General features: G+C 38.5%; 1 protein-coding gene across 1 annotated transcript in view; it reads right to left on the bottom strand.

Annotated features, from left to right (window-relative positions):
* CTNNA3 (catenin alpha 3) overlaps nt 1-27,924 on the bottom strand; it is a gene marked incomplete at its 5' end in the record, with an annotated part of 847,188 nt that overhangs the window by 817,266 nt on the left and 1,998 nt on the right. Inside the window, 2 exons of the mRNA XM_081329881.1 lie at nt 16,689-16,881; nt 22,008-22,121. Of these exons, the coding sequence (XP_081186007.1) occupies nt 16,689-16,881; nt 22,008-22,121 (307 nt within the window). The remainder of the gene's footprint in view (nt 1-16,688; nt 16,882-22,007; nt 22,122-27,924) is intronic.

The raw sequence follows: 27,924 nt of genomic DNA, 5'->3' as shown, positions 1-27,924 counted from the left end.
GCAAAAGCTGATTTATCTTCTCATCTACAGTAATACCTATGACTAAACAGAAAAATCTTTTGATTCAGCAAAGTACATAGATTAAGAAAGACACTGGGTAGAGAAAAAAGATTAAAATGGAAATTAAGAAATTAGATGATGGGACTTATCAGAGAGAATACTTAAAAAGAAGCATTTGTTTGAATATGGTTAAAGAAATAGAAAAACTTTGGAGTATACCACTTTTAAAGGGATGAATTTTCCAAGTAATATAGTATGCTTCTTTCCTTTCTGTAAAGAAATAAAAAGCTGAAATGACTTAAATAAAGCAAATGTTTTAGGTACTTAAATGTGACTGAATTTAAGAAAAGTATAAAAAAATGTTTTGAATTAGAGTTAAGGGATTAGATGACTAGTTCTATTGAATGGAATGCTTAAAGATTAAATAGATTAAATGTATTCTTAGCTATCATTAAAAAGAATAAGAAATTGAGGAAATTAATATATATTAACTTAGGAGGGATATATATTTTAAGTAGTATCTTATTTCTTATGTCTCATTGCTTTTGCTTTTTTTTCCTTCTCTTTTTCGTTTCTCTCTTCTTTTTTTCTCTTTTTATTTTTTTATCTATTTCTTAAGAAATATAAAAGTGTGAGAGGGCTTATATGGAAAAAATAGAATCAAATCTGCCAATGTAAATGTCATTAATTGTTGAGAAAATTGTCACTAGTAAGAATATCTAGAACTTGGTGGGAGAAATAAACTGAAATAAGTATTGTAACAGGATTTATGATAAGGCAACCAAAATGACTAATAAGAAAAGAAATATTAATAAGATTATTATTCTTTAGGAATATTTGAAAAATATATACTCAACTGTTATTTATTAAAATAATAAGAATTGTATTAACCTAATGTTTGCAAAAAAGGATACTTTGGGGAAAGAGGAAATCAACTAAAATTAAGATATGGAATATAGACAATAGAAATTGTTAAAAATTGTTCTACAAATGTAACCCAGACAACATACTGTTTACCAATTATTGAGTGATTTATGCTTTGTTAAAAAAATCAATAAAATATATATACAAAAAAAGAGTTTTTGCTATGACCATCGTATGCTCTTGACAAAATTCTATCAGCCTGTGCCCTGCTTCATTTTGTACTCCAGGGCCAAACTTGCCTGTTATTCCGGTTATCTTTTGGCTTCCTACTTTAGCATTCCAATCCCCCATGATGATAAGGACATCATTTTTGGTGTTAGTTCTATAAGGTGCTGTAGGGCTTCATAGAACCGGTCAATTTCATCCTCTTCAGCACCGGTGGTTGGGGCATAGACTTGGACTACTGTGATATTGAATGGTTTGCCTTGGATTCGAACTGAGATCATTCTGTCATTTTGGGGATTGTATCCCAGTATTGCTTTTCCTACTCTTTTATTGACTATGAAGGCTACTCCATTTCTTCTGAGGGATTCTTGCCCACAGTAGTATACCTGATGGTCATCTGAATTAAATTCACCTATTCCTGTCCATTTTAGTTCGCTGGTTCCTAAGATGTCTATGTTCAGTCTTATCATCTCTTGTTTCACCACGTCCAGCTTTCCTTGATTCATGGATCTTACATTCCAGGTTCCTATGGAGAAAAAATCTTTACAGCATTGGACTTTCCTTTCACCACCAGATGCATCCACAGCTGGGCGTCCTTTTGGCTTTGGCCCAGTCGCTTCATTCTTTCTGGCACTACTAGTACTAGTCCTCTGCTCTTCCCCAGTAGCATATTGGACACCTTCTGACCTGAGGGGCTCATCTTCCAGCATCATATCTTTTTGCCTTTTGGTACTGTCCATGGGGTTTTCATGGCAAAGATACTGGAGTGGTTTGCCATTTCCTTCTCCAGTGGATCACATTTTGTCAGAACTCTCTGCTATGACCTGTCCATCTTGGGTGGCCCTGCACGGCATAGCTCATAGCTTCATTGAGTTACGCAACAAGGCAGTAATCCATAAAGGGGAAACACACATAGTTCTGTCAATTGTTCATCATAGGGTTTAGCCACCAGACCCCTTATCATCTTTATTGCTCTTCTCTGCACTTTCTGAGTTTTCAACATCTTTTTTGTATCATGGTGAACAGAACTGGATATAGCATTCCAAGTGTGGTCTCACCAGTGCAGTATAAACAGATATTATCTCTTCTGGTGATCTTGATTTTATCTCTCTGTTGATGCAGCCCAGGGCTCCATAGGCTTTTGGCAGCTGCAATACATTGCTGGCTCTTACTTAAGTGAAGGTCTGCTAAGACAGGTCTTTTCAACCTTTTCACAGATTGTACCACTTTTAGGACATGACAGTATCTGAGTACCACCAGTGGTTAGCAAGGTGTCAAAAACTTGATGACTACAAAAAAAGGGGGGGGGATTTTGGGTTTTACTGATTAGATTCATTTGTTGTTATAGAAATGGCTAGTTTATAATATTATAGAAAAGTAAAAAGTTGAGGTTCAATGTTAATGCTTCCTTCTACTGCAACAGAAGAGGTCTGGTTTTTTCCCTTCTCCCCCTCACTTCCCCCCCCCCTTTTTCCTCCCCACTGTGTCCTACTATTTGTTTTTGTATCTTTGTATTTTATTCTATTATCTAATAAAATATTACAAACTTAGGGAAAAAAAGAAAAAAGCACCAGTTTTAATTTCTTTGGTGGCTGTTCCTTTGCTGAATCCCTTTCCCTTTGCACTGACAAATGTATGATGAATTTATCCATGTTTATTAATATGCACCACTACCAGCTAGCTCAGGGGTCTTCAGACTTGGCACTTGGAAGACTTGTGGACTTCAACTCCCAGAATTCCTCAGCCCCCATGGCTGGTTGAGTAATTCTGAGAGCTGAAGTCCACAGGTCTTAAAGTTGCTAAGTTTGTAGACTCCTGAGCTTGTCTTTTCAAAAAGAAAAGAAAAGAAATCCTTCATGTGAAGTTCCTACTCAAATCTACCTCTGAAATTATTTTCTTGTTTTACACACATACACAAACATATACACACACACAAAATCAGTGCAAAAGAAGGACGATAGTTCATGTTTTGAAACAAAAAAAGGATTTAAAAAAAACTTGAATAAGGCTGAAAGAGCACCTTCCGTTGCATCATGGAAATGTTTTATTGTCAAACCCACACTCATACATACATACAGTAACTAAAAATTGGATGCTTAGAGCTACAAGAAACATAAAACAATTAGGTCAAATGTAATTAAAAATAAAACTATTTTCTAGTAAATTCCATTGGTAGGAACTGCACATCAATACTCAAGCAGCTGCTCCAAAGATAAATTAAAGATTGATATTAAAATTCAACCACCAAACTGCTAAGCAGGACCACACAGTGGTTGCCCGTGTCATTAAAACAGCTGTGTGATTCAAAGCACAGATGTTTCTCTCATTTTGGACTACTGTCCAAATAATTGCCTACTTTGGGGGCATGCAACTTTTTTCCAGCTGGGGACTGCATTATTTATAAAACATGTTTTGTTTGATGTTTTGCCCATGCACAAATTAAAGAAAATCACACCATTCCCTATTGGAGTTTTGCTGCCAAATTTCAGTATTGCTATGGGGGGAGGGGTGTGAGACCCAGTAGTTGTGCCCCCTCCCAGTATGGTATGCGATCTACAGGAAACCTACTCATACCTTTGAGTACCAAAATAAATTGTATTTACTCAGACCTTTTGAACCATTGCTTAATGTTTTTAGTGCTGCTTTTTAACAGCTGCTGTTCCAGATTTGAATTTTTATGGGAATTAAATACTTTGATATGTAAACTGCCTTAAAATATTAAGATTGAGACTGCCACATATATGAGCCTGGGTGGGTCTGCTGCATATTTTAACAGCAACATTTTACTCCAGCCTCATAAAAATATTGTAAAAGTCTTCAGTGCCAACCTTAAATACACTAGTCAATAGCAAAAATGTGCCTCTGCCTTAGAAAGATGCTGAACTTGTCAGCTGGAAAGCTAACAGTCCAGGTTTGAGACCTGAGCATCACATGACACACTGAATTCCCTTTACTTGCTCCAGCTCTTGCCCACCTAGCAGTTTGAAAGCATGCAAATGCGAGTAGATTAATAGGCACCACTTCAGTGTGAAGGCAACAGTGTTCTGTGTGCCTCGGCATATAGTGATGCTGGCCACATGACCACAGAAGTGTCTTTGGACAATGCTGGCTCTTAAAGCCATATTTCAATCCCTCACTCATCTTCAAATTCCTATACTCAGAACCTAGCTGCATTTCTTTGGGAGCCCATCTGAGATTTTGCAAATTGAGATTTTGCCTGATTTTTTTAAAAAAATGGAGTTCAAGTCCCTGGTCCACCTCACCCCATTGGACAGGTTTTCCTCATCCACAAGGTAGCATACTGCCTCTGATTTAATAAACTGTGGCTTCTCATTCTTGGCAATATTGTCACTCAGCCTAGATAAAGTCTTAATGGAACAGGGGGTTAGAATTTCATTTTTATTTTATTTATTTACCAAATTTATAGACTGCCCATCTCACTCTCAAGGCAACACCGAAAACAATGTTTTTCAAATGTGGTAACTTTAAGATGTGTAGACTTAAAACTTCCAGAATTCCTTAGCCAGCATGCTGATTTAGATCTATAAAATGTTTTAAACCTATAAAATTCATCCACCCTTATTATGATATAATTGCAAGTTACTTACAAATAACACTATAAAACCTTACACACACCACATCTGATTTTTTTTTAACTTTGGCTTGAATTGGCACACATATTATGGAGACTAATGGGTAAATATACTAGCCCCCTACTCAAGAGCCATATAAGTATATGCTCAGATACAGCAGCTCAGTATTATTACACTATCTATCCAATGTACCACCCAAGCAAGTGACACTTGAAACCTAATTGCAAGAAATCATCATTGTCTCTCTGATCAAGAGATTACAAGGGAAGTAAGCAATGGGGTACCCTGAAGTTCTTTTCTTAGGCCCAGTACTTTTTAATATCTTCATAAATAATGTAGATGAGGGAATAGAAAGGAAACTCATTAAATTTGTAGATGACACATAAGAATAGCCAACACTCCAGAAAATAGGCTAAAAATCCAAACAGACTTGACAGATTTGAACACTGGGCCCTATCTAACAAAATAAAATTCAATGTAGAAAAAAGTAAAGTTTTACACCTAGGCTAGGAAAACCAATTTTACAGGTACAGATTAGATGGTACCTGTCTCAATAGCAGTAACTGTAAGAGGAATCTTGGAATCCGAGTGGACAATCACTTAAATATGAGCCAGCAGTGTGCAGCAGCTGCCAAAAAAGCCAATGCAATCCTAGGCTGCATTAATGGAGGGACAGAATTAAGATCACGTGAAGGGTTAGTACCACTCTATAAAGCTTTAGTAAGACCACACTTGTAATATTGCATCCAGTTTTGGTTTCCATAATTTAAAAAAAGATGTTGAAACTCTGGAAAGAGTACAGAGACGAGCAACAAAGACAATTTGGCTGGAGGCTAAAACAGACGAAAAACACATGCAGGAATTGGTTATGTCTAGTCTAGTGGCTGGCTGAGGAATTCTGGGAATTGAAATCCACAAGTCATAAAGTGGCCAAGGTTGGGGACCTCTGGGTTACATGATAGCAATGTTCCAATACTCGAGGGGCTGCCACAAAGAAGAGGGGAATCAACCTATTCTCTAAAGCACCAAAAAGCAAGACAAGAAGCAATGGGTAGAAACTAATCGAAGAGAGAAGCAACCTACAACTAAAGAGGAATTTCCTGACAGTAAGAACAATTAACCAGTGGAACAGGCTGCCTTCAGAGGTTGTGGGTGCTCCATCACTGGAGGCTTTTAAGAAGAGATTGGACAGCCATTTGTCCAGAATGGTATATAGGGTCTCCTGCTTGTGCAGGGGGTTGGACTAGAAGACCTCCCTAGTCCCTTCGAACTCTGCTATTCTGTTAAATTCCTTCTACAGGGCTTAACTTTGATTGTCACAGAAAAGATTGGATTGTCTTATTCTCCAACTCACCAGAGGGCAAGACAAGAAGTAATGAATGAAAACCTGTGAAAGAGAGATTCAAAGTAGAGAAATAGAAATTTTCCTACAATGGTCTAGAAAACTCCAAGGTCCCCTCCATTCCTATGAGTCTATGTTTTTGGCAACCATCATAAAGCTAGCAAAATAGAGGGTACTATAACGATAATAATATGGCTTGCAGATGTTAGTTGGTCCCCCATTTTCATTATTGTTCGGATTTGGTTTTTGTGTATTTCAAATGTTGTACCTACATTTTGCTGATCAAAAGACAGAAGACAGACTTTAAAACAAAGACTGAGAAGCTGAAAAAAAATACCAATTTATACCTTGCATTCCACTGTAAAGTTCATGTTTCAACAGTAATATATTTGTTGGCCCATTTCAAAAAGCTAAGCAGGAATGGAGCTGGTTGGTATTTGGAAGAGAGACCTTTGCAACCTCCTAGAGCAGTAAGGTAAGCCTAGTAGTCAGGGAATCCTAGAGCAGTGTTTCTCAACCTTGACAGTATGAAGATGTGTGGACTTCAACTCCCAGAATAAGCTGGCTAGGGAATTCTGGGTGTTGAAGTCCACACATCTTCAAGCTAGCAAGATTGAGAAACACTGTCCAGAAGAGATGCATAAGGTTACCAGAGGTCAAACATGATCTGAAGGAAATCTTTATGTAACTTTTTTCCGTCTTCCTTACATGCCTGTTTTGAGCTATCCTTGTGAGTGAGGAAAATGAACCCAAAGCCACAGAAAGGGTTGCCTCCTCCTAGGAGTTGTAAAACTTTTGTTCCTTCTGTCAGGAAAACTACAGACAAAATTGAGACCTTCAGCTTAGCAGCTGTTGGGTTTCCAAATAATATTAGCAACAACACAAACACATTGTTTGCTAGCTAAAGAATTTCATGGGAAGATTTTCGGCATGAATATACCAAGACTTCATATGCAGTTGTATTCCTCATTAAAAATGCCCTCGGGCTGATTTAATTTTTCACATTGGTTTCCTGGCACTTTGTCTGCTACTATTAAGTTTTATCTGGCACCGCCATTTTACTTTATGTTTGCCCTGTCATCATAAAGCAGGAGAGGGCAAGAGAATCTGTTCTTTTTTGATGAAGAATATGTCTGCCCATCTGTTGACCATCATCTCATTGCAAAATTATTGATGTCCTCCCACTCTGGCAAGCTCTCTTCTTTCTAAGGGCCCAATTAAATACCCTGTTGTAAAAATAACATAACCTTGGGGCTTAGAGTGTGTGGAGGAAAACTGAACTCTCATCCTCCCATGGTAAAGAAACATAGTTTCTAAACGTGGTTATTGTATTTCAAGAGAAATCTTTATTGGCACTAATACACAATCTTCTTTTTCTAAGAGCAAGTTGGAGAAGCTATTCACTACAGAAACATGAGGAAAGGGCAGATTTAAAATGAAAGGTGGAAAAAACCACCTCTTGTCTATTTTTTCCCCAGCTCATATTTTCACACCCACACACAAACACATTGGCTGGTCGTTTACAGTATATAAAAGCTATAAATATTATTGCCAGTATCGTTTGGTTTGAATTTTAGATTTAAAGTTATAAATAAATTCAAGTCTTTGCAAATTAGATATAGAAGAATTAGAAAGATAAAAACACCGATTTATCTTAGGAGAAAACAAATGTATTTGCCTAAAGGTTAAAATTGCTGTACCTCGGTTTCAGCTATCATTAAGTGTTGCTAGCGTTTCTGTGAGATGCAGATGTATAAATCTATTTTTATAGATGTCCCATTTTTTAATCTGAATTACAATCTCTCTTGTGTTTTTTTTTTATTTTAGACACATGAAAACCTTGTTATTTTGTAGGACAGGCACCACTGGCAAAAGGAAGCTGGGAAGATGCATGGCAACATCATGGCCCCTATATCCTAGTATAATCATATTATTGTTAACTAGTAACTTACAGCACCTTGTAGCCTCACAACGATTGTTAAAGCAGCACAAAATCCATTTCATTTCTATTAGCCAACAATGCCCGTAGTTGGATAACTTCTAAAAGATATTACTTGCTATGAGAAGGTGTCTTGTCCCACTGTTGCAATCAAAAGACATTTGCAACTATACTGTCTTTCTTTCTTCACTCTTTTAAGCTTTACTTAAAAGCTTTACCCACCCTTTTTAAGCTTTACTTAAAAAGGGTGGGGGTTTTTGTAAAAAAAACCCACCCTTTTTAAGTAAAGCTTAAAAATTAAAGTAGCTTGGAAAGATAAATGGTTACATGTAACATATAACATTTCCTGCCCTTAAAATATTGGGGGGAAAAGACACGACAATAAACCCATAAAAATTTTGGATACAATATAGAATTAGAAAAATGGCAAAATTTGTGGGAAAGAAATAATAAACTGACAATGTCAACTTCTTATAAAGAAAACTTATATAAAATGTTTTATAGATGGCACTTGCCACCAGCAAGACTAGCAAAAATGTTTAAAAACATGTCATATAGATGTTGGAAATGCAAACATAAGTCAAGGTTTTCATGTGTCTAAAATAAAAAAAAACACAAGAGAGATTGCTGTACCTAGGTACTATTACCATGTTTGGTGGACATGTGCCAAAGCAAAGAGTTATTGGAAAAAAAATACATGCCTGGCTAGAAAAGATGTTGGGAGAATACATAGATTTTAAACCTGAACTTTTTTATTATGTATAATGCCAGAAAAGACTGATAAACAAAGCATATATTTGATTCTGCATGTTACAACAGCGGCAAGAATTATATTTGCCCAGTATTGGAAAAATGAAGAAATACCATCAGATGAAGAAATTAAAAAATACTAGAATGTGCAGAGATGGATAGACTGAGGCTGAAAGAAAAAGAAGAAACAGAATATTATCAAACTTGGGACTTATTTTATCGATGGGTAGAGGAAAGAATAAAAGATTAGGAACTAAATATGTATTGGCGAATGTAAACTCAGACAGCACGTTTGTTGAACAAATATTATTGAATGTTTGAAAAAAATCAATAAAAATCTGTTTTTAAAAAAACAACCCATAATCTTTTCTGGAAACAGTTTTCATTTTGGCCAACACAGTCCACTTCCGGTATACATTTTACAAATCCACCACACACTATTCTCTGTCAGAGTATACAAGGTGCAGAAAAAGAGCACAAAGAAAGAAGATAAAGAAACTGGAGTAGGGTTAGCCACAGGAAACACGAAAATCAATATGGTGACCACAGCCTTCACATCCATCAGAGAGGAGTAAGGCTTCAATTGCATAGCTGCAGTTGCAATCTTGATTTGTTTGACATCTCCTGACTAGGAGACCGTGGATAACGTAAAAGAAAAGGGGATGTGTATGTTATGGGCATCCCCAGATGGACCCCAGATGTTGACCTTCACCACCCATCCCGGATTCAGCCAATGAAAGCATTGCACAGAACTGTCAACCAGGTGATCAGCCTCAGGTCCCTTTGTGCCACACACAGCATTCCATACTGCTGGTAAGGACAATCCTGGTTACTTTGGGGACACTTGGGCAAATAGGCCACAAGCACAAACAAAGCCCAGTTTTACCCCAGACATGTTCATCCTTCTATACATGCCAGAATGACTGAGCTAAAGACTCTTTGCAAACTGACCTACTGTGCCCTCAACCCACCAATTAGGAGCTATATGTTGTATAATGACAATACTCAAGAAATGCAAGAAATTGAAAAGCAGCACTCACTTTAAAATAAAATCCAAGAGTCTCTTTTATCTCTTAGGCTATTTTTTAAAAAAATTACTCTCTCCTGCAATGTGTCTTCATTGAAAGAAGAAGTGATTTAAATACCATTCAATTACAGATAGTAAGGGATGGACTAGAGCTCTGCGTAACATGATTGTCTGTTTAACTCCAACAGGTATAGTAGGTCCGTTCTTTCATCTTCATTTTATTCTCATTTTTGATTTTTCATGCTCAGTTCTTATAGCTGTCTTTGCCTCCAGGAACCTGGCTGGCCATCTCCTTTCCCAATATTAGCGCTAGGTTTGGATGAGTTGTGTTGTTTGGGGGAAAGAAATACCCCCTGTTCCATTTTTGAATCAGATATAAAAGGTGATCGCAGGAAGAAAATGGCACCTCCTCTATAATCTTCTGCCCAGAGAAGCTATTTCACTTGCTTCGTGTTAAATCTAGTCCTGTCTCATGTAACTCTCCTGTACATTTCTTTTATATAGGTATTGTCACTAATCCACAGTACTTTGCAACAGGGAAGGCCATCTAAAATATGGTACATTCCCAGCAGAATGTTCAACTAGTATTATTAACAATAATACTCCAGGATGCCTGCAGAAAAGTCAAATAAATCAAGATGTGGCCACAACAATGCAATTGAAGCTCTATTTTATTTCTGTCACAATCCAGCATGGCAACATGGGATATTTAGCTGGACAGATTGAAAGAAAACTATCAGAAGGCCTCCACTATTAGCTGCACTGCAACTGATGTAGGACCCCAACATTGAGTGCCCCCAAATGACCAGAGATGAGAAAAGAGCAAACAAATCTATGCTCAGCAGACATGCTGGGGTCACTGCTGAGACTACAGTATCCTCATACCCAATAGTTGCTGGACAGGCACATAGATACACATGATTTTTTTCTCTAATCAATGAAGATGCTGGAAAAACTATACAAAAAGTCATAGGTCTCTGTTTCTCAGCAGGCTAATTCTCCAAACCCCAAAAGAGTAGGAACAAGTGTCATGGGTGAGAAGCTAGCAAAAGGAGGACCCAGTTTCAAAGTGGACTGGATTGACCTGTGACAGGAAAAGAAATCCAGACAACAATTCCCCCAACCCAACCCCATGGGAGTGGCATTCAGGCAATGGCTCACAATGTTGCTGGCTGCTGCATTCTAATCCCCCCCCTCTTTCTCCCTGCCCACCTGGACCTAGGATCCAGAGCAGAGCATATGAAACCTGTCCCATACTTCCCAGTGAACACACAGAGACACAACACATGGGCATAGCAGAGATGCCAAAGACAAATGACATCTCTTCCCCTGATTAGAGGCTCAGAGGCATACAGATACAGACAGAGACGCAAATTATTACTTCTCTATACAAAAGAAAATAGACTCCTCCTTTGACCACTACTCATACCTAAACTCTTAAGAAAGAATTATTTTCTATAACAAAACAACTTGCCTATACCCAAGATTATATGCTATGCATCTAAGAAGAAGTAGAAAAAAAGTAATTTTATTCCCTAAATTCAAAAGAAGGTGACAGAATTTCCTTCTTATACTACGGTAAATTTAGTTTCTCTTTCTTTTTCTTTTTTCTGCTTTAAGATATCAGAATGAAAACTCCAGAAGATAGGCTTAAAATACAGGAGAATCTGGACAGATTAAAACACTGGGCGCTATCTAACAAAATGAAATTCAATGGTGAAAAAAGTAAGGTTCTACATTTAGGCAGGAAAAATCAAATGCACAGGTATAGTATAGGTGGTACCTTGCTCAATAGTAGTAACTGTGAGAGGGATCTCTGAGTCCTAGTAGACAGTCACTTCAATATGAGCCAGCAGTGTGCTGCAGCTGCCCAAAAACCCAACACAGTGCTAGGCTGCATTAACAGAGGGATAGAATCAAGATCACATGAAGTATTAATACCACTTTACAATGCCTTGGTAAGGCCACACCTGGAATACTGCATCCAGTTTTGGTCACCACGATGTAAAAAAGATGTTGAGACTCTAGAAAGGGTACAGAGAAGGGCAACAAAGATGATTGGGGGACTGGAGGCTAAAACATATAGGGAACGGTTGCTGGAATTGGGTATGTGTAGTTTAAGGAAGAGAAGGACAAGGGGTGACATGATAGCAGTGTTCCAATATCTCAGGGGCTGCCACAAAGTAGAGGGAGTCAAGCTATTCTCCAAAGCACCTGAAAGCAGGACAAGAAGCAACGGATGGAAACTAGTCAAGGAGAGAAGCAATCTAGAACTAAGGAGAAACTTCCTGACAGAACAATTAACCAGTGGAACAACCTGCCTCCAGAAGTGGTGAATGCTCCAACACTGGAAGTTTTTAAGAGGAGACTGGACAGCCATTTGCCTGAAATGGTATAGGGTTTCCTGCCTGAGCAGGGGGTTAGACTAGATGACCTCCAAGGTCCCTTCCAACTTTATTATTATTATTATTATTATTATTATTATTATTATTATTATTATTATTATTATTATTATTATTATCATCATCATCATCATCATCATCATAGAATAGTGGCAACCTGGAGAGATTAATATTTTAGTGCTGAGTTTTACACTTGAAATAGCTGGGTGAAGGAGTCACGTATTTAAAATTAACCTTGCTGCACTATCACTGTTTTGAATATATCCTTGGGAACGATCCGGAGAGCTGTTTGAATTGTTACCAGGCAACAGTCTTGCTTGCCCTAGCCTGTTCCTTCTATTCATAATTTACAATGCATTCCCCCTTTAGCTCATTCAACTATAGGCATCCCTGTAAAAACACACAAATCATTTCTACAGAATGCCAATAAACCATGCATCAGGGCTGTAAACACAGGCTAGCCTAATATCAGCTACAGACCCAATTATTGGGTGGAGGATGGGTTGTTAACCAAGTCTTGAGAACCACAACTGGGGTGCCTTGAAGAAAAAAAATCTAAGTAGAGTTATAGCTTGTGCTTCAAGAAAGTGATTTGCTCATATCCATCTATAACTGCCAAGTCTTGTAAGCAGTTTTGAAATTTACTGTTAGCAGAGCAGCATCTTAAACATTTAACTTCCAGCTCAAGTCTTCCTCAAGAATAGAGAAGCACACAGAGATGTCTACCAAGATTGGTCAAAAACATCAAGAGGTTGTCTCTATCTATTTTTTATGTGTGTGGCTCTACCTATTTTTTATGTGTTTATTTTTATGTGTGTCTATATGACCTTATGGATCATATAGACACTCTGTATATGATCCATATACAGAAACTGTCTGCCCTGCAAACACTCTGGGCAACTCAGATGCATATATTGAACTTGAGATGTGCCAGTCAGTTTCCCAGCCTCATTCCCTCTCGACCCATGGGCTGACCAATCTATTTAAAATTGAAAATGCAAAAAAGGGCTTCAAACCTTCTCCTCCCTATGCCACGGATTGTCTGAATGGGAAATCTTCCATTTTCCCACAAAAACTATTTTCATGCCAGAATGCCTTGGGCCAGTCTGCTACAAAAGTGGTCTGCATTTGAGATGCCCAAATGGGAAGCAGGACATCACCAAGCTGTAGTAAGAAGCTGGGAGTGATCCCTCAAGTAACTCAAGCTTTGCTAACACTAGATTATTTCCTAAATAAAACCATTTTTTTTCAGGCAAGCATGAGCTTTCAGGATATTCCTGTTGTGGAGAAAAAACATATTTCTTGGTACACGCATCCTTTCCACTAAACATACTGCTATGTTCTTAGTTCAGTTAGGCAGTGACAAGGCAGAGCGTTGAAACAGCAAGCGTGTTTATTAACTCCCAACAGAAGCAGCCCTAGAGACTGCTGAACAGCTATGTATATGGTTCGCCTCTAGGCGGCAACCAATAGCTTCAAAGTAACTGTTTCCCGCCCAAACATAATTATCAGCTTGGAGACAGACAGACTGGGTTGCAGTAACAGAAACCGTTAAGCAATCCTACACTTAAATACAGCAATTAAGGTCACACATTAAACAAGTGGTATCAACAGTTGAGGTCAATACATTACACATACTGCCCACTAGCCACCATTTGCCTTCTCATCAGCCATATCTCACAATTTTATTTTATTCTGCTTGTGATCAACTGCAATTCCAGCTTAAAATTTTAAATATGTTATTTGCAGTGGTGGGATTCAAATATGTGAACAACCGGTTCTCTGTGTGGATGCCACTTCCGGAAGTCCATTCTGTGCCTGGGCAACAAAAAATTAGCTACCGGTTCTGCCAAACTGGTGCGAACCGGCTGAATCCCACCACTGGTTATTTGGTAGATGGAGACTAGCAGACTTCCCATATTCTTTAAACAGAATCATCCTTTCATTCCTGTTGTGGTTTCCACTGTGTGTGGGTGACATGAGCACTGTGTAGAAGGAATACTTTGTACAATATTAGTGGCTTGAGTACCCTGCATGAATGGGGGCCAATCACGCTGTTAAGATCTACTGCTCCTCAGACATAGGAGAGTAAAGAAGTGAGGTTTCAGTTTCTTCAATACTTAGAAGAATCCATATACAGAATATCTGAAGTACATCTGTCAGTGCGTTTGGGCCTAGAGTGCCCTTAATATCAGGATGCAAGAAAAGCAAGATTACGGAAAACGCAACAATCCCATCCCCATTCTTTCAGATCGGCACAGGAGGTCCTCTCCTTACAACCGCAACTGAGCCCCAAATTACCATGACTAAGCAAGATGGTGAGCTTTGCCCCATTTTGCGACCCTTCTTGACACCGTTGTTAAATGAATTGCTGCAGGTTTTTTAGTTAGCAATACGGTTGTTAAGTGAATCTGGCTTCCCAAATGACTTGGCTTGTCTCAGAAGGTGATCACATGAGCCCAGGTCACAAATACATGCCAGTTATCAAGCATTCAGATTTTGATCACATGACCGTGGGAATGCAGCAATAGTCACAAGTGTGAAAAGTGGCCAGAAGTCACTTTTTTCAGTGCTGTTGTAACTTTGAGTGGTCAGTAAATGAAAGGTTGTAAACTGAGGACTACTGCTGATGGCAATCTTAGGGAGAAACCCATGTGATGTTTCTACTAAGCTAGAGATATTATTTGGTAGGAGCCCCATGTCTGCATGTTTCAAATACACCACAGTTTATCCAGGGACTGTTGTTTTATCTGTATTTTCCATTAAAGCATCCAATCCCTGTGCTCTGATTTCCCTGTGGATCAAGAACAAAAGAGCAGCCAAAGTATCCTAAAATTGTTCCTAAGTCATGATGGCATTTGTGAGTTAAAGTTTATCTAAGAGTTCTCTTGAGATATGATAGCAATGAACTACACAGCAACTTGGCAAGACAAGAGGTGGAACCCAAGCCACAGTTGCCATCTCCAAGCCCAAATATAGGCATTTATTTATGGAAATAAATGCCAAGTATCCCAGCTATGCTTGAACAGTTCTAGCTAAGAAATGCACTTGTGATTATCCTGGGAGTCTGTTCCAATCCTCTTCTGGCTGTACAGTAATTAAACATCTACTTCAACAACAATTGAACAGTAGTTTGAGAATTCAGATGGAAAACTTACACCCTAGCAATACTGTCCCCTTTACACCAGAGTCATTTATCCTCGGATCACACCAGGAACAAGATGTTGTGAGTCCCTCAATCTGTGAGGGATGTTTTTTTCCAATGGCTGTTGCCATAAAGAAGCATCTCACTAGCAGAGGATAAATATTTCACTTTCAAATTTAGCATCTTTAAGTACTGTAACATTATGACTCCATAGATTCTGTAAACAGGCCTCATAACTACAGTCTCCATATTTTCTTGGGAAAACATAAAGAGCAAACCCCGAAAAAGGGACAAATCCGAAAGAGGTTCATAAGGATAAAAACATGTTTAGAGATATACATAGAATCAGAGGGCTAGAAGGAACCTTGGACTTGAGAAAATACTATGAAGAATTTACTTCTCTGGACTGGACTATAACCAAGAATTTCTGCTATAAAATAGGTTTGGCAAATAGCAAGGGCAGTAAATCATAAAGCATTTTAAAAAGAACACGAAAAAGATTGTACATGAGATATATAGAAGGAGGGTGGTCTTTGATTGCACAACTGCTGCCACCATCTTGACTTTTCACACACACACAATCACACACACAAACACACACACATATGTCCTGACATTGGCAAATCTGGGATGAACACAGCCCATAAATTAAGCACACTGGTGCATACAGGTCATATTTGATTTATGATCATAATTGAGCCTCCCTATCACAGTTGTAAATCACGATAGTCGTAAAAGGGGTCAATCATGTGACCAACTCGATTTTACAAACTTTTTTGCAGCAATTCATAAGTGAACACTGTGGCTCTTAAACAAATGCCATTGAGTGGCTGAAGTTTGGTTATGTGACCGCAGGGGAGGGGGCAACTATTGGAATGTTGAATCCAGGTCATAATTAGCCTCAAGGTAGGTCCACTTTGAATGGTCTCTAAGTCAAGGACTACCTGTATTGTAAAATTAAGTATTTTCTTATAAAATTAAATTAGGAAGTAATTTTGATTTTTTTTTAAAAAAAAAGGGGGGGGAGCCTAAATTGATACATGCTGTTAGATTGATGTACAGCACGTCCCTTTATTTCATAACATTGGTTCAAAAATTCCCCGCCAATGAGCTGATCTTTGCACTTGGGATCTAGAAACAGGGATCCAGATGCGTCTCCTGGATAGCTGGTGATCTTCCTTTTAATAGGGCAAATCTGATCTGCTAGCAAGTTTGGCTAAGCGGAGAAGAGTGTAATACCAAACAGACAGACCAGGCAGATGTCTTTCTTATTTTGGGAAATTTAAAAAAAATCATCCTGGGGAACAAAACAGAGGTCATAAAACACATTATTAGAAGGGATAAAGAAAAGATGCAGTTGTTGAAGCAGTGGTATTATTGTCTGAGTAACATCAGGCTTACTTTCTTTGCGAACCTCGTGGAGAGCACCATTCAGTTCTTCCATAAGGACAGGAGCCTCTTTGGCAATTTTCTCCCCTTTATCCAGCAGATTCCAAGTAGCTTCTTCCACGGAAGCAAGAATTACACGAGCTCTTTTGGAACATCCTTTTTTCTTGACAGAAGGATTCTGGGGGCAATTCATTAACGTGGTCACCTAAAGCATAAAGAGAAGACCCTCATCTTTATTTCTGCAGTTAAACATATCGCTCTGGGTCTGCATCAAATAAAGAGGCACCAAGATATCAGCAGTGAGTAAGCTCCAACTTAAGGACCATGGCATGCAATGTCAGCATATAACAGTGACATATCCGCCTACAATCAACAGTTATTTCAGAAATCAATGTATCTTGTGCTAAGCCATGCTTTGTTTAACTGTGTTCCTGGAGATTTCAAAATAAACCTTAACAGAATAATAACAGAGTTGGAAAAACCTCCAGTGATGCAGCACCCACAACTTCTGAAGGCAAGCCATTCCACTGATTAATTATTCTCACTGTTAGGAATTTTCTCCTTAGTTCTAAGTTGCTTCTTGCCTTGATTAGTTTCCATTTATTGTTTCTTGTCCTGCTTTCTGGTGATTTGGAAAATAGGTTGACATCCCCCCCTCTTCTTTGTGGAAGCCCCTCAAATATTGGAAAACTGCTACCATGTCATCCCTAGTCCTTCTTTTCACTAAACTAGACATACCCAATTCCTGCAACCGTTCGTTATATGTTTTAGCCTCCAGCCCCCTAATCATCCCTGTTGCTCTCCTCTGCATTCTTTCCAGAGTCTCTATCTTTTTTATAACATGGTGACCAAAATTAGATGCAGTATCCTAAGTGTGGTTTTACTACAGCTTTATAAAGTGATACTAATGTAATGTATTGGCCTTTTGTATATGTTGTAAGTGTTTGCTCATGTTGCACTGCTTGCTAATTGCTTGTATTCAATTGCTAAGTGCTAGTGCACCTGTATGTTGTAACTGTTGCTAGCCGGCCCAGACTGGTTGTCTCCAGCCGGCCAAGTAGGTCTTTGGGTGGGAAACCTATGCTTCAAACCTATTGGTCACCACCTATCGGCCAACTGTATAAATAGCTGCACAGCAGCTCCCTTGTTGCTTCTGTTCTGTTTGACCTTCAATAAAGCATGTTGCTGTTTTGAACCTTCCGTCTTGCTCAATGCCTGCAAATAACCGGCTACACAACAAATAACATTGCACATGATCTTGATTTTATCCCTCTGTTAATGCAACCTAGGATTCTGTTAGCTTTTTTGGCTCTGCCACAAACTGCTGGCTTCTATTTTATTGTCCACTAGGACTCCAAGATCCCTCTCACCAGCCAGGTTTCACCTAATCTGTGCCTGTACATTTGATTTTTTCTTTCCTAAGTGTAAAACTTTGCTTTTCTCTACACTGAATTCCATTTTGTTAGATAGGGCCCAGTATTCAAGTCTGTCGCAATCCATCTGGATCTTGAGCCTATCTCTGGAGTGTTAGCTATTCCTGCCAGTTTGGTGTCGTCTGCAAATTTGATGAAGTCCCCTTCTATTCTCTCATCTAAATCATTTATGAAGATGTTGATCCACATGGAATGCTAAGTCTTAAATCAGGGTCTCCCAAACATTTGACATCCTTTTCCCAAACCACTTATTAGAAAGTCCTTTTTCCCCAATGCAGTAGAACACTCTAAGCCAGGGGTTTCAAACTCGCAATGTTACATGACGTGTTGCGATGTATCAAGATTTTTTTCCATTGCTAGCAATGGGGTGGGCCAATTTCGCCATGACACATCCAGCCCATGGGTCAGCAGTTTGACACCCCTGCTTTAAGGAAATTTAAAGGTTGTCTTTATGTAAAGAGTACCTGTATCATTACCCTAAGAAAAAAATACTGTTATCTGATGTGGGGTAATTTACAGAATTTGGAAGGGACGCGGTGGCTCAGTGGGTTAGGACGCTGAGCTTCTCGATCAGAAGGTCGGCAGTTTGGCGGGTCAAATCCCGAGTGCCGCGTAACAGAGTGAGCACCTGTTACTCGTCCCAGCTTCTGCCAACCTAGCAGTTCGAAAGCACATAAAAATGCAAGTAGAAAAATAGGGACCACCACAGTGGGAAGGTAACAGCTTTCCATGCCCCTTTGGCGTCTAGTCATGCCGGCCACATGACCACAGAGATGTCCTTGGACAAGTGCTGGCTCTTCGGCTTTGAAACAGAGATGAGCACCGACCCCTAGAGTCAGAAACGACTAGCACGCATGTGCGGGGGAACCTTTACCTTTACCTTTACCTTTACACAGTTTGGGGAAGCACTGTCTCAAACCATGGTTTCCAAGAGGCCAGCCAAATACCAAGGAACCACTTTAAAGCTTTGTGTGATGTGTGAATGCAACCAAGGTACAGGGAGAAAGAATTGGCCATAAATTACTCCACTAAATCAATGATGCAAATAGTGTTAGCATCCGTGAGCAACAGGATCTATTTAAAGTTTAATTTTGATTCCCAAGACAACTTTAAAGATATCCACTGATTATTAAACCTTTTCCTCTGCTATGCTAAAGGGAAATATGGTTTTTCATTTTAAGAATCTCTTTTAATGAAACTACATCTTTAATATCTGAGGTGTGAGAACTGTTGAAGAGAAGTGAAATAGTATTTTAATAACATAGCAAATTCACAACTGTCCTGAAACACAGAACATGGGGTCATGGACATTTTCCTCCATAACCCTCATTATCTCTCACTTTTTTAAAACTCGCTGCTTCATTTCAATGATGTAACTGCTGTTTAAAATTATGGGAAGTGAAACTATCAAACATCAAGATGTACGTTATCATTGCATTGTTACCAGTTAGGATTCCCCTTTTCACTTGGAATATGTGAAAATAGATGATTAAAATATGTCAGAGGATAAACATCCATGCAAACTAGTTTTCTAATTCATCAACATGTCAGAATAAAAAAAATGAGGTTGAAAATAAATCAAGCTTTTAAGTGTACACCAAGTGCTATATAAGAAGACTGAAATGTTTTGGAAAGAAATGCATTTATAATAGGCATTGGCATAATAAACATAACAGTTCCTGCAAGGATTAAACTGTATTTTAAAAATTATCCTATGGGAAAGGAATGCTGAATGTTCTACATTGGGAAGTTGCTGGCAAACAGATTAAAACCGCAATTTTTGTAGTGGGTCAGGTCTACCTCTGCAGAAATACAGAAATGACTTTTAAAATGGCCTTATCTAAAGAAGAAAGAAACTGATTCCTTGGCAATAAGGAAGACAGTAGGTTTGAAACACAATAAAAGTAACTATCCTGGGAAAATTATTAAATTTCAATGATACATGAAATTATTCATGATTATTCATATTTTTGTAGGAAGTAATAGAAATAGCATAACATATAATAGGATTTTTTTTATAGATCAAGCACTGTTTACAGTTGAGTTATCCAAAGTGATCGATATCATCTCTAAAGGTGGAAATGACCAGCTATTGTTATTATTCTTGTTGTTGTTCATACTACTAATAGTTAAAGTAGTGTTTCTTAAATTATTTCCATATAATAAATTATGGTGTTTGATGAACAATCTGAAACTTCATAAAGGAATCAGTGAGCTGAAATGTTTGGGGACTCCTGAGTTTCACTGATTAACTGATTTAACTTAACTGATTTTGGAGCAATCTATGAATAGCAAAAAAAGGGACGCGGTGGCTCAGTGGGTTAGGACGCTGAGCTTGTCGATCAGAAGGTCGGCAGTTTGGCGGGTCAAATCCCGAGTGCCGCGTAACAGAGTGAGCGCCTGTTACTCGTCCCAGCTTCTGCCAACCTAGCAGTTCGAAAGCACGTAAAAATGCAAGTAGAAAAATAGGGACCACTACGGTTGGAAGGTAACAGCGTTCCGTGCGCCTTTGGCGTGTAGTCATGCCGGCCACATGACCACGGAGACGTCCTCGGACAAGCACTGGCTCTTCGGCTTTGAAACGGAGATGAGCACCGGCCCCTAGAGTCGGAAACGACTAGCACGCATGTGCGGGGGAACCTTTACCTTTACCTATGAATAGCAAACCAAAATTATCCTTCCAATCCTTGCTTAGGCCATAAAATGAAAACTGGTCATTTATTAATATAATGTCCAAGGAAGCATTGTGAATTCCAAACATACAGAAAAGCCTGTTCACCATCTGCTTGGAGCAAGTCAAAAAGGTCAGTATGGTAGCCACATACATGCATTGAAGCCTATCAGTTTTTTACATCTATCTAATGCCGTGTTTCCCAACCTTAACAACTTTAAGATACATGGAATTCATGTCAACGCTGCTAACATCGAATGTTATTGCTTGACAAGAGATGAAGAAGTAGCCATTTCATATGTTAAACTTGTGTATTGCTTTAAAAGTTTTAGCTTAAGGTTGGGAGGGGGGATGAGTAGGATTGCACCTTCAAGGCCATCTCTCTAACTAAAGAAGATAAGGCCTTGGCGGGTTTTCTAACCGAAGGGAAACTGATTCTTTAAATTAATTGGAGAATATGATTAATGACAAAATTAGAAAGGTGGAGAATTGTGTTTTAATATATTGTGCGAGGGGCAGAGATTTCAGGTTCCAGCTTCCTTCGAGCAAGCATTTGCCGGTGTATTAGGCTAATAAAGGACTTTTAAGGTAAACAATGCCTCAGAGTCACTTGAAAAGCCAATACATCGGAAACTTGACATCAAACTGGAATCCACAATACTTTTTAAACTAATTAGCGAGTCCCGACCTCCCATCACTGTCTCCAAGTTTGGGAGGCAGTCTGGCAAAGAGTTGGGGAAGATTCCATAATGGAGGGAGTAAAATTGCCTGAAGCCAGCATATAATTTTATATAATTTTAGATGCCACTTTATTGCCTAGACCAATCTCAGAAACTTTGAGAAGTGTGGACTTCAACTCCCAGAAAACACAGATTGCTCTGTTGGGACTTTACTCACAGATTCTAGTCAGGTTGTTTTATAGATGTAGTTTAATTTTGTTTTTGTTTTACTGTCTCTTAAGATAGATTTATAAGTATTCACAAAGCACTCCTGGACACATTGCTTGTACTGGTCTAAAACTGTAATAAACTGACTGACTGACTGATATTATTGTCAAGCATGAGTTCACATATCATCAGTAGGAATGGGTACGTGCCTAAAGATTCCTTTAACCAAAATTCTGTGTATGTTTTCTAAATTGTGCCAGCTACCATATGAACCACACAATGAAAAATGTTCTGTTTCATTTCTCACATCACAACCCACTTTCCTCTTGATGTGGTCTACCTGAATTATGAGGGGTTCCAACAACTTCTCCACGGTATGCGTCTGAATCTGTAGATTCTGAGGATCAATTTTCATTTTCATGTAAGGATCTGCTGCTGCCATTTTACCTGTAAGCTGAAAATAGTTTATTTTATAGTAGTGCTTGACAACCCACGACCCCTCGGGTCATTGTTTCCTTACCAAATTCCTCAATGCTTTCAAATTTGGCACATTGCCAAATTTACTAGCATCTGAAATTTGAAGAAGGCAATAACCATAAAAAAATTAACCACTGATGATGATGGTGGGCCAGGGGGTAGGCCACCGTGGCTTCTTTATGACTCGTGAACTTCAATTCCCAGAATTCTGGGAGTTGAAGTCCACGAGTCATAAAAGAGCCAAGGTTGCCTACCCCTGTGGTGGGCCATCAGTGCAGATGCCTCTATACAGGGAGATGAAAGACTAATTCCATCCCCAATCAGATGGGAGATCAAAAAATAATCTATTTTAGGGCTGCAACATTAACTTAAAACACTACAAAATAATAAATTTGAAGCCACCCTATATAGTGTTTTTCACACTTGGTAGCTTTAAGACTTCAACTCCCAGAATTCCCCTGCCAGCATTCCCCAGAATATAGATCAGTATTTGTTCTAAGGTTGTTTCCAGACTTTTTTTCTTAAACAGCTGTCAAAATATAACATTCGTTCAAAAGTAGAATCAAAACTGGGTCTACATCATGTCTGATTTCTTCACTGCAGTTTTTAAAACCTGCAATAATACATTTATTTATTTATTTATTTATTTATTTATTTATTGATGGGATTTATATCCCGCCCTATCTCCCGAAGGACTCAGGGCGGCTAACAACAAAACATATAATAAGTACAGAAATCAAGATAAAAATAAATTGAAATCATCTGTGCAATAAATTAAAATTAAAGAATTAAAAATAAATTAAAAATTCTAAATATAAATTAATTAAAATGCCTGTCAGTCTAGGTCAGCCTGGTGGAACAGGAGTGTTTTGAGGCCACGGCGAAAGGATTGGAGGTTTTGGGCCATCCGAAGCTCAGGGTAGCAACACTCAATTTCCACTACCCATAATTACCCACTACCCAGATTACCCACCCTGCCTACTCAGGTCAAGTTTTGTTTCAATTACAACCTTTGGTTTGCAGAAGGTCCCTTGGATAAAGGGCCTTCTCTTTATTACATTGTTGGAACAAATTCAAATTATTTTATACAGTAATACAGGTCTCTCCCCGCCCCCACTTTTCATGGTTAAGCATGGTTTAGTTAATATATATATATAATATATTGTTTTTCAACGATGAAGAACAAAAGTGCCTAAAATTTATTGAAAAGAGAACAAAACCATACACAATTCTTTAGAGTAGAACTGATTGCTCACAGCTCCAACAATTCCTATCTGCTGTTGACAGTGGCTGGGAATTCAGGGGCTTATACGTCATCCAGACTGGAAGGCAGCAGACTGGATAGAGTTTACATAGACTAAACAGCAAGAGGATTCACAATTAATGCGAAAGATAAATTCACACTTATCGTATCCTAGCTTGATTTGTCATTCAATGTAATATTATTGCACGTATAAAATATTTCAGACTCCCCAGACAATAGCTGACCTCAACATCCAAAAGCCCTGCACAAAAGCTCACCTTTCAGCTGTTTTGAGATTGTGAGAATAATGGCTGTCATAAAAAAATGTCATAAGATATAGAACCTGAACAATGGGATAAATATGCAGTTCTTGACGAAGAACTCATATCCAAAAGAGGCAGGCAACCTTGTAAATAAATAGTAATACATGGTATTATTTTATTCTATCTACTCAGAAACTTATGTGATATATCCTTCAGGTGATATCTCCAAGTGAGGATCAACCGCATAGAAAAATGCTTGCTATCTTGATTATTTGTAATTTTTGCAGGGACTTTCAAGTGATCTCCTGCATCCTGCTTCTCCCGACACCCATTGACTGACTGATTGATTGATTGATTATGTGCAATCAAGTCTTTTTTGACTTCTGGTAGCCAGATAGGTTTTCTCCATAGCAATCTATCCCTACCCTGGTCCTTCAGGTCACATCACCACTATAACTGAGATCACCCACTGTACTGCTGATGATCTTTTTTCCCTTTTCCAGCATCAAAGTCTTTCTAGAGAGCTGGATCTTTGCATAATATGTCCAAAGTAGGATAATTTAAGCCTGTTCATTTGTGCCTTCAGTGAGAAATCTGGACTGAATAGTTGGATGATCCATTGGTTTATTGGTCTTGACAGGCCATGGTTTTCTCAGAAGTCTTCTCCTACACTCAGTTTCAAAAGTGTCAATGCTCTTCCTATCCTTCTTTTTCAAAGTCCACCTCATATCTATGCCTTCCCTTTTTCTATTTTCCTGTACAGCTATGCATACTTTGAAAATGATTTGGAAAAAGATTTTCAGACCTCACACAGCATCTTTCTGTATGAGCCAAGGTGGCACAGTGGTTAGAATGCAGTATTGCAGGTTAATTCTGATGAATGCCAGGAGTTCGATCCTGACCAGCTCAGGGTTGACTCAGCCTTCCATCCTTCTGAGGTCAGTAAAATGAGGAACCATACTGTTAGGGGCAATATGCTGAGTCTGTAAACTGCTTTAGAGAGAGCTGTGAAGCACGATGAAACGGTATATAAGTTTAAGTGCTATTGCTTTCTCCTATATATTAGTACAGTCCAATTAGTTTCCACATTTCTGCATTTTGCTGAAAACAATGAAGTCTTAGAAAATCTGACCAAGTAGTGTAAACCATTAGTCAAATTCTTTTGACCTCCATTTCAGTTCAGCAGTCATCAATTCCAGTTCTGCCATTCTTATCTTTGTAGTAAAAAGAGGTACAACATTGGACTCGTTTCTCAGTTCTTAATTACTTTGTTTCTCCAAGCACAGTTGTAGTTTCTTCCTCATTGAAAAGGTCCTCAGAGAAAAGTGTTCTGGACTGCCCATTATTCTTGATATATTCCACATCCTGGCATGATCCATGTAGTTAAAACTCCTGCTGTAATAATAAGGCAATACAAAATCATCTTGTAGTGTCTGGTTCTTTCCATTATCCATCTTTATCTTCTTACATAGCTTCTCATTAAAAAAAAGGAAGTGACTAGCTATCAAATCTCACATCCTTCTTCCTTCTGTGAAATCTATATGTTCATCTGATACTTTTCTTTCCTTTTATGGCTCTATTCTTTGATCTTAACCAACTCTTGTCTGCACAAAGAATTAGCACAGTGATTCAGTAACTCTCATATTCCTTTGCATTTCTCTTTTCTGGCATACATATCCATTGATCTTGTCCAATCCTTTACCACACATTCTGTACCCTTCAATGGGGCAGAAAAAATATTGCAGAAATATGGAGGGGTGATGTAAGGCGGTGTTTTTTTAAAACTTGGCCATTTTAAGATGTGTGGATTTCAACTCCCAGAATTTCCTAGACAGCATGCTGGCTGAGGAATTCTTGAAGATGAACTCTACGCACTTTAAAATGGCTATGTTTAAATACACTGGTGTGAGAAATACCAGCAAGGCTTCTCTAGCAATGATGTGCAATGTTAGTTTTGCACATCAAAATCAAAAACATTCTGCAAGACCTCAAATATCTTTTTTCCTATGCCCAATGTAAGCGTGAGGTGAAATCGCACAAAAAGCCAAATCAGAATCTATTTGCTTCTTCCAAAAGGGTAAGCATTTATCTGATGATGAGCTGGGTAAGAGACTGGCCTGCTAAATGTGAGTTTCAGCTCTTATTTAAATTTACCAGAAACTCATGCAGCCTTTATGGAAACCCTACTAAGTTGCCAGCCTTCCAAGAGATAGAAGAAATAAAACCCTTAACCTGCTCAATTTCACTAACATTTATTTACCATTATGGGAAGGACTGGTGTGGCCCTTGAAGAGTATAACCACCTTTTATAAATACTTGTTCTGAAAGCCATTTGGAGCAGTTTGCCTGTGAAATTTTGAAAGCACATTTTTTTTCTAGGTTAGCTTACACAATGTCTCTTAGCTCTTCCTCAGATTCTCCCTCACATAACTATATTTAATCTATTCCTTTCCTTGGTTGTATATTATGACTATATATCCTACAGTAAGGTATTATTGTTAGACCTACTCTTTACTTTCCTAAGTTTAATCAATACATTGCAGTCCAATAATTTATGGTCTGTTCCACACTTTGCATCTGGAAGTGTCCTAGCTGGCCAAGTTGATTACATTTCTCCATCATCTGCTTCCTGTTAGGTTGATCCCAATATTTTCCATCTGATGATATCCAGATAAGCACTGTGTTTGTGTTGCAGGTTTAGAAATGAACAAAGAATTCTCTGCATAAAATTATTTTAACCAATCTCCTACATTACTGCATTTACTAAATCCATAACTTGTAATTCTAGATTCCATCATTTCTACGGGTTTTGCATTTTAATAATTCATTACTAATGTTGGTTGCCTTTAGCAGTTTTTGTCATTTCCATGGAATTCTCATGTCTTTCACCACTGCATCTGTAATAAATACATATACTCGTATAACACTGATGTTAATAGTTGGTGTACACAAATATTGTTGTAGCTTTTCAGATCTGAAGATGGAAATGTATTTTGAAGCAGGGATATGAAAGTACCTATGTCATATCTATTGGGATCTCCTAAAAGAAGCTTTGTCTCTTCTTGGGATATCTTGGTGATGAAGGTTTTCCCATCCTAAACTTAATCCCTCCTTAATGTTATTTTTTATTATTGTTATTTATTTAATTAATTTCTACAGCTGCCCAACTCAGCCAAGTGACTCTGGGCAGGTTACAATTCTAAAAATATAAAATAGTTTAAACCATTTAAAATAATAACAGCATCCAAAAAATAAATATGTATAGCAGCCAAGATCGTTAAGCAATTAACAGCAAAGCCAAAAAACAAGATCCTTAACACACTCCGAGCCCAATGCCTGGATACACAGTCAAGTGTTTAAAACCTTACAAAAGACCAACAGGGTTGGGGCCATCCAAGGGGAGGATGTACCACAGAGCAGGGGCTATTGTGAAAAAGGCCCATCTTCTAGTTTCCACTATTTGACACTCTTTGGCTGCAGATCTGCAGCTTGTCCAATCTGTTGAATCAAATTGGATGAGTAGAGATGGTTAGAAAAAGAAGGCCCCTCAATTAACATGTTCCCAGATATGTAGGGTTTTAAAGCAACAACTAGTGCCTTGGATTGCACTCAGAAACGCTTACTTAACCAATACAACTCATGTAGTTGTAATGTTGCATGTGTGTATATATAACACCATTTATTACTTGGGCAGCCACATTTTGTACTAGTTGATTCTTCCAGATGCTCCTCAAGAGCAGCCCCACATACAGCACATTGCAGTAATCTAAACAAGAGGTTACAAAGTCCCAGTTGACAGAGAGCAGAATTCCTGGTTTGGGTATGGGCACAACTGACACACTACCTGAAGGTATGCAAAAGCTTTCCTAACCATTGAACTTGCACCATGAGTCCAAGAGGACTCCCAGATTGTGCACTGGATCTGGCTGGGGCAGTGCCATTCCATCCAGAATAAGAGATGGAAGAACCTTGTCTCCAGAGGGTCCGAATACCCACAGCCACTCAATCTTTCTAGGGCTGAGCTGTAGCTCACTTCATCCCAGACAAACAGAAAAACCTCCAGACACTGGGAAATTCATGGCATCACTCAAAGGCCTGAAGTAGATATATAAAGTGGGTGTCAGCATATTGATGATATCTCACCCCAAACCAACAGATCACATCACCCAATGGCCTAATGTAAATGTTAAATAGGAGGGAAGAGTGGACTGAGCATGAGTGACCCTACAAAGTAGGGGCCCCAGACTGGATCTTTTCCCTTAACATTGACTGGA

This window comes from Vipera berus (assembly GCF_964194415.1).
Source record: "Vipera berus genome assembly, chromosome: 5".
Taxonomy (NCBI): domain Eukaryota; kingdom Metazoa; phylum Chordata; class Lepidosauria; order Squamata; family Viperidae; genus Vipera; species Vipera berus.
This window is presented reverse-complemented; position numbering and strand designations above follow the sequence as displayed.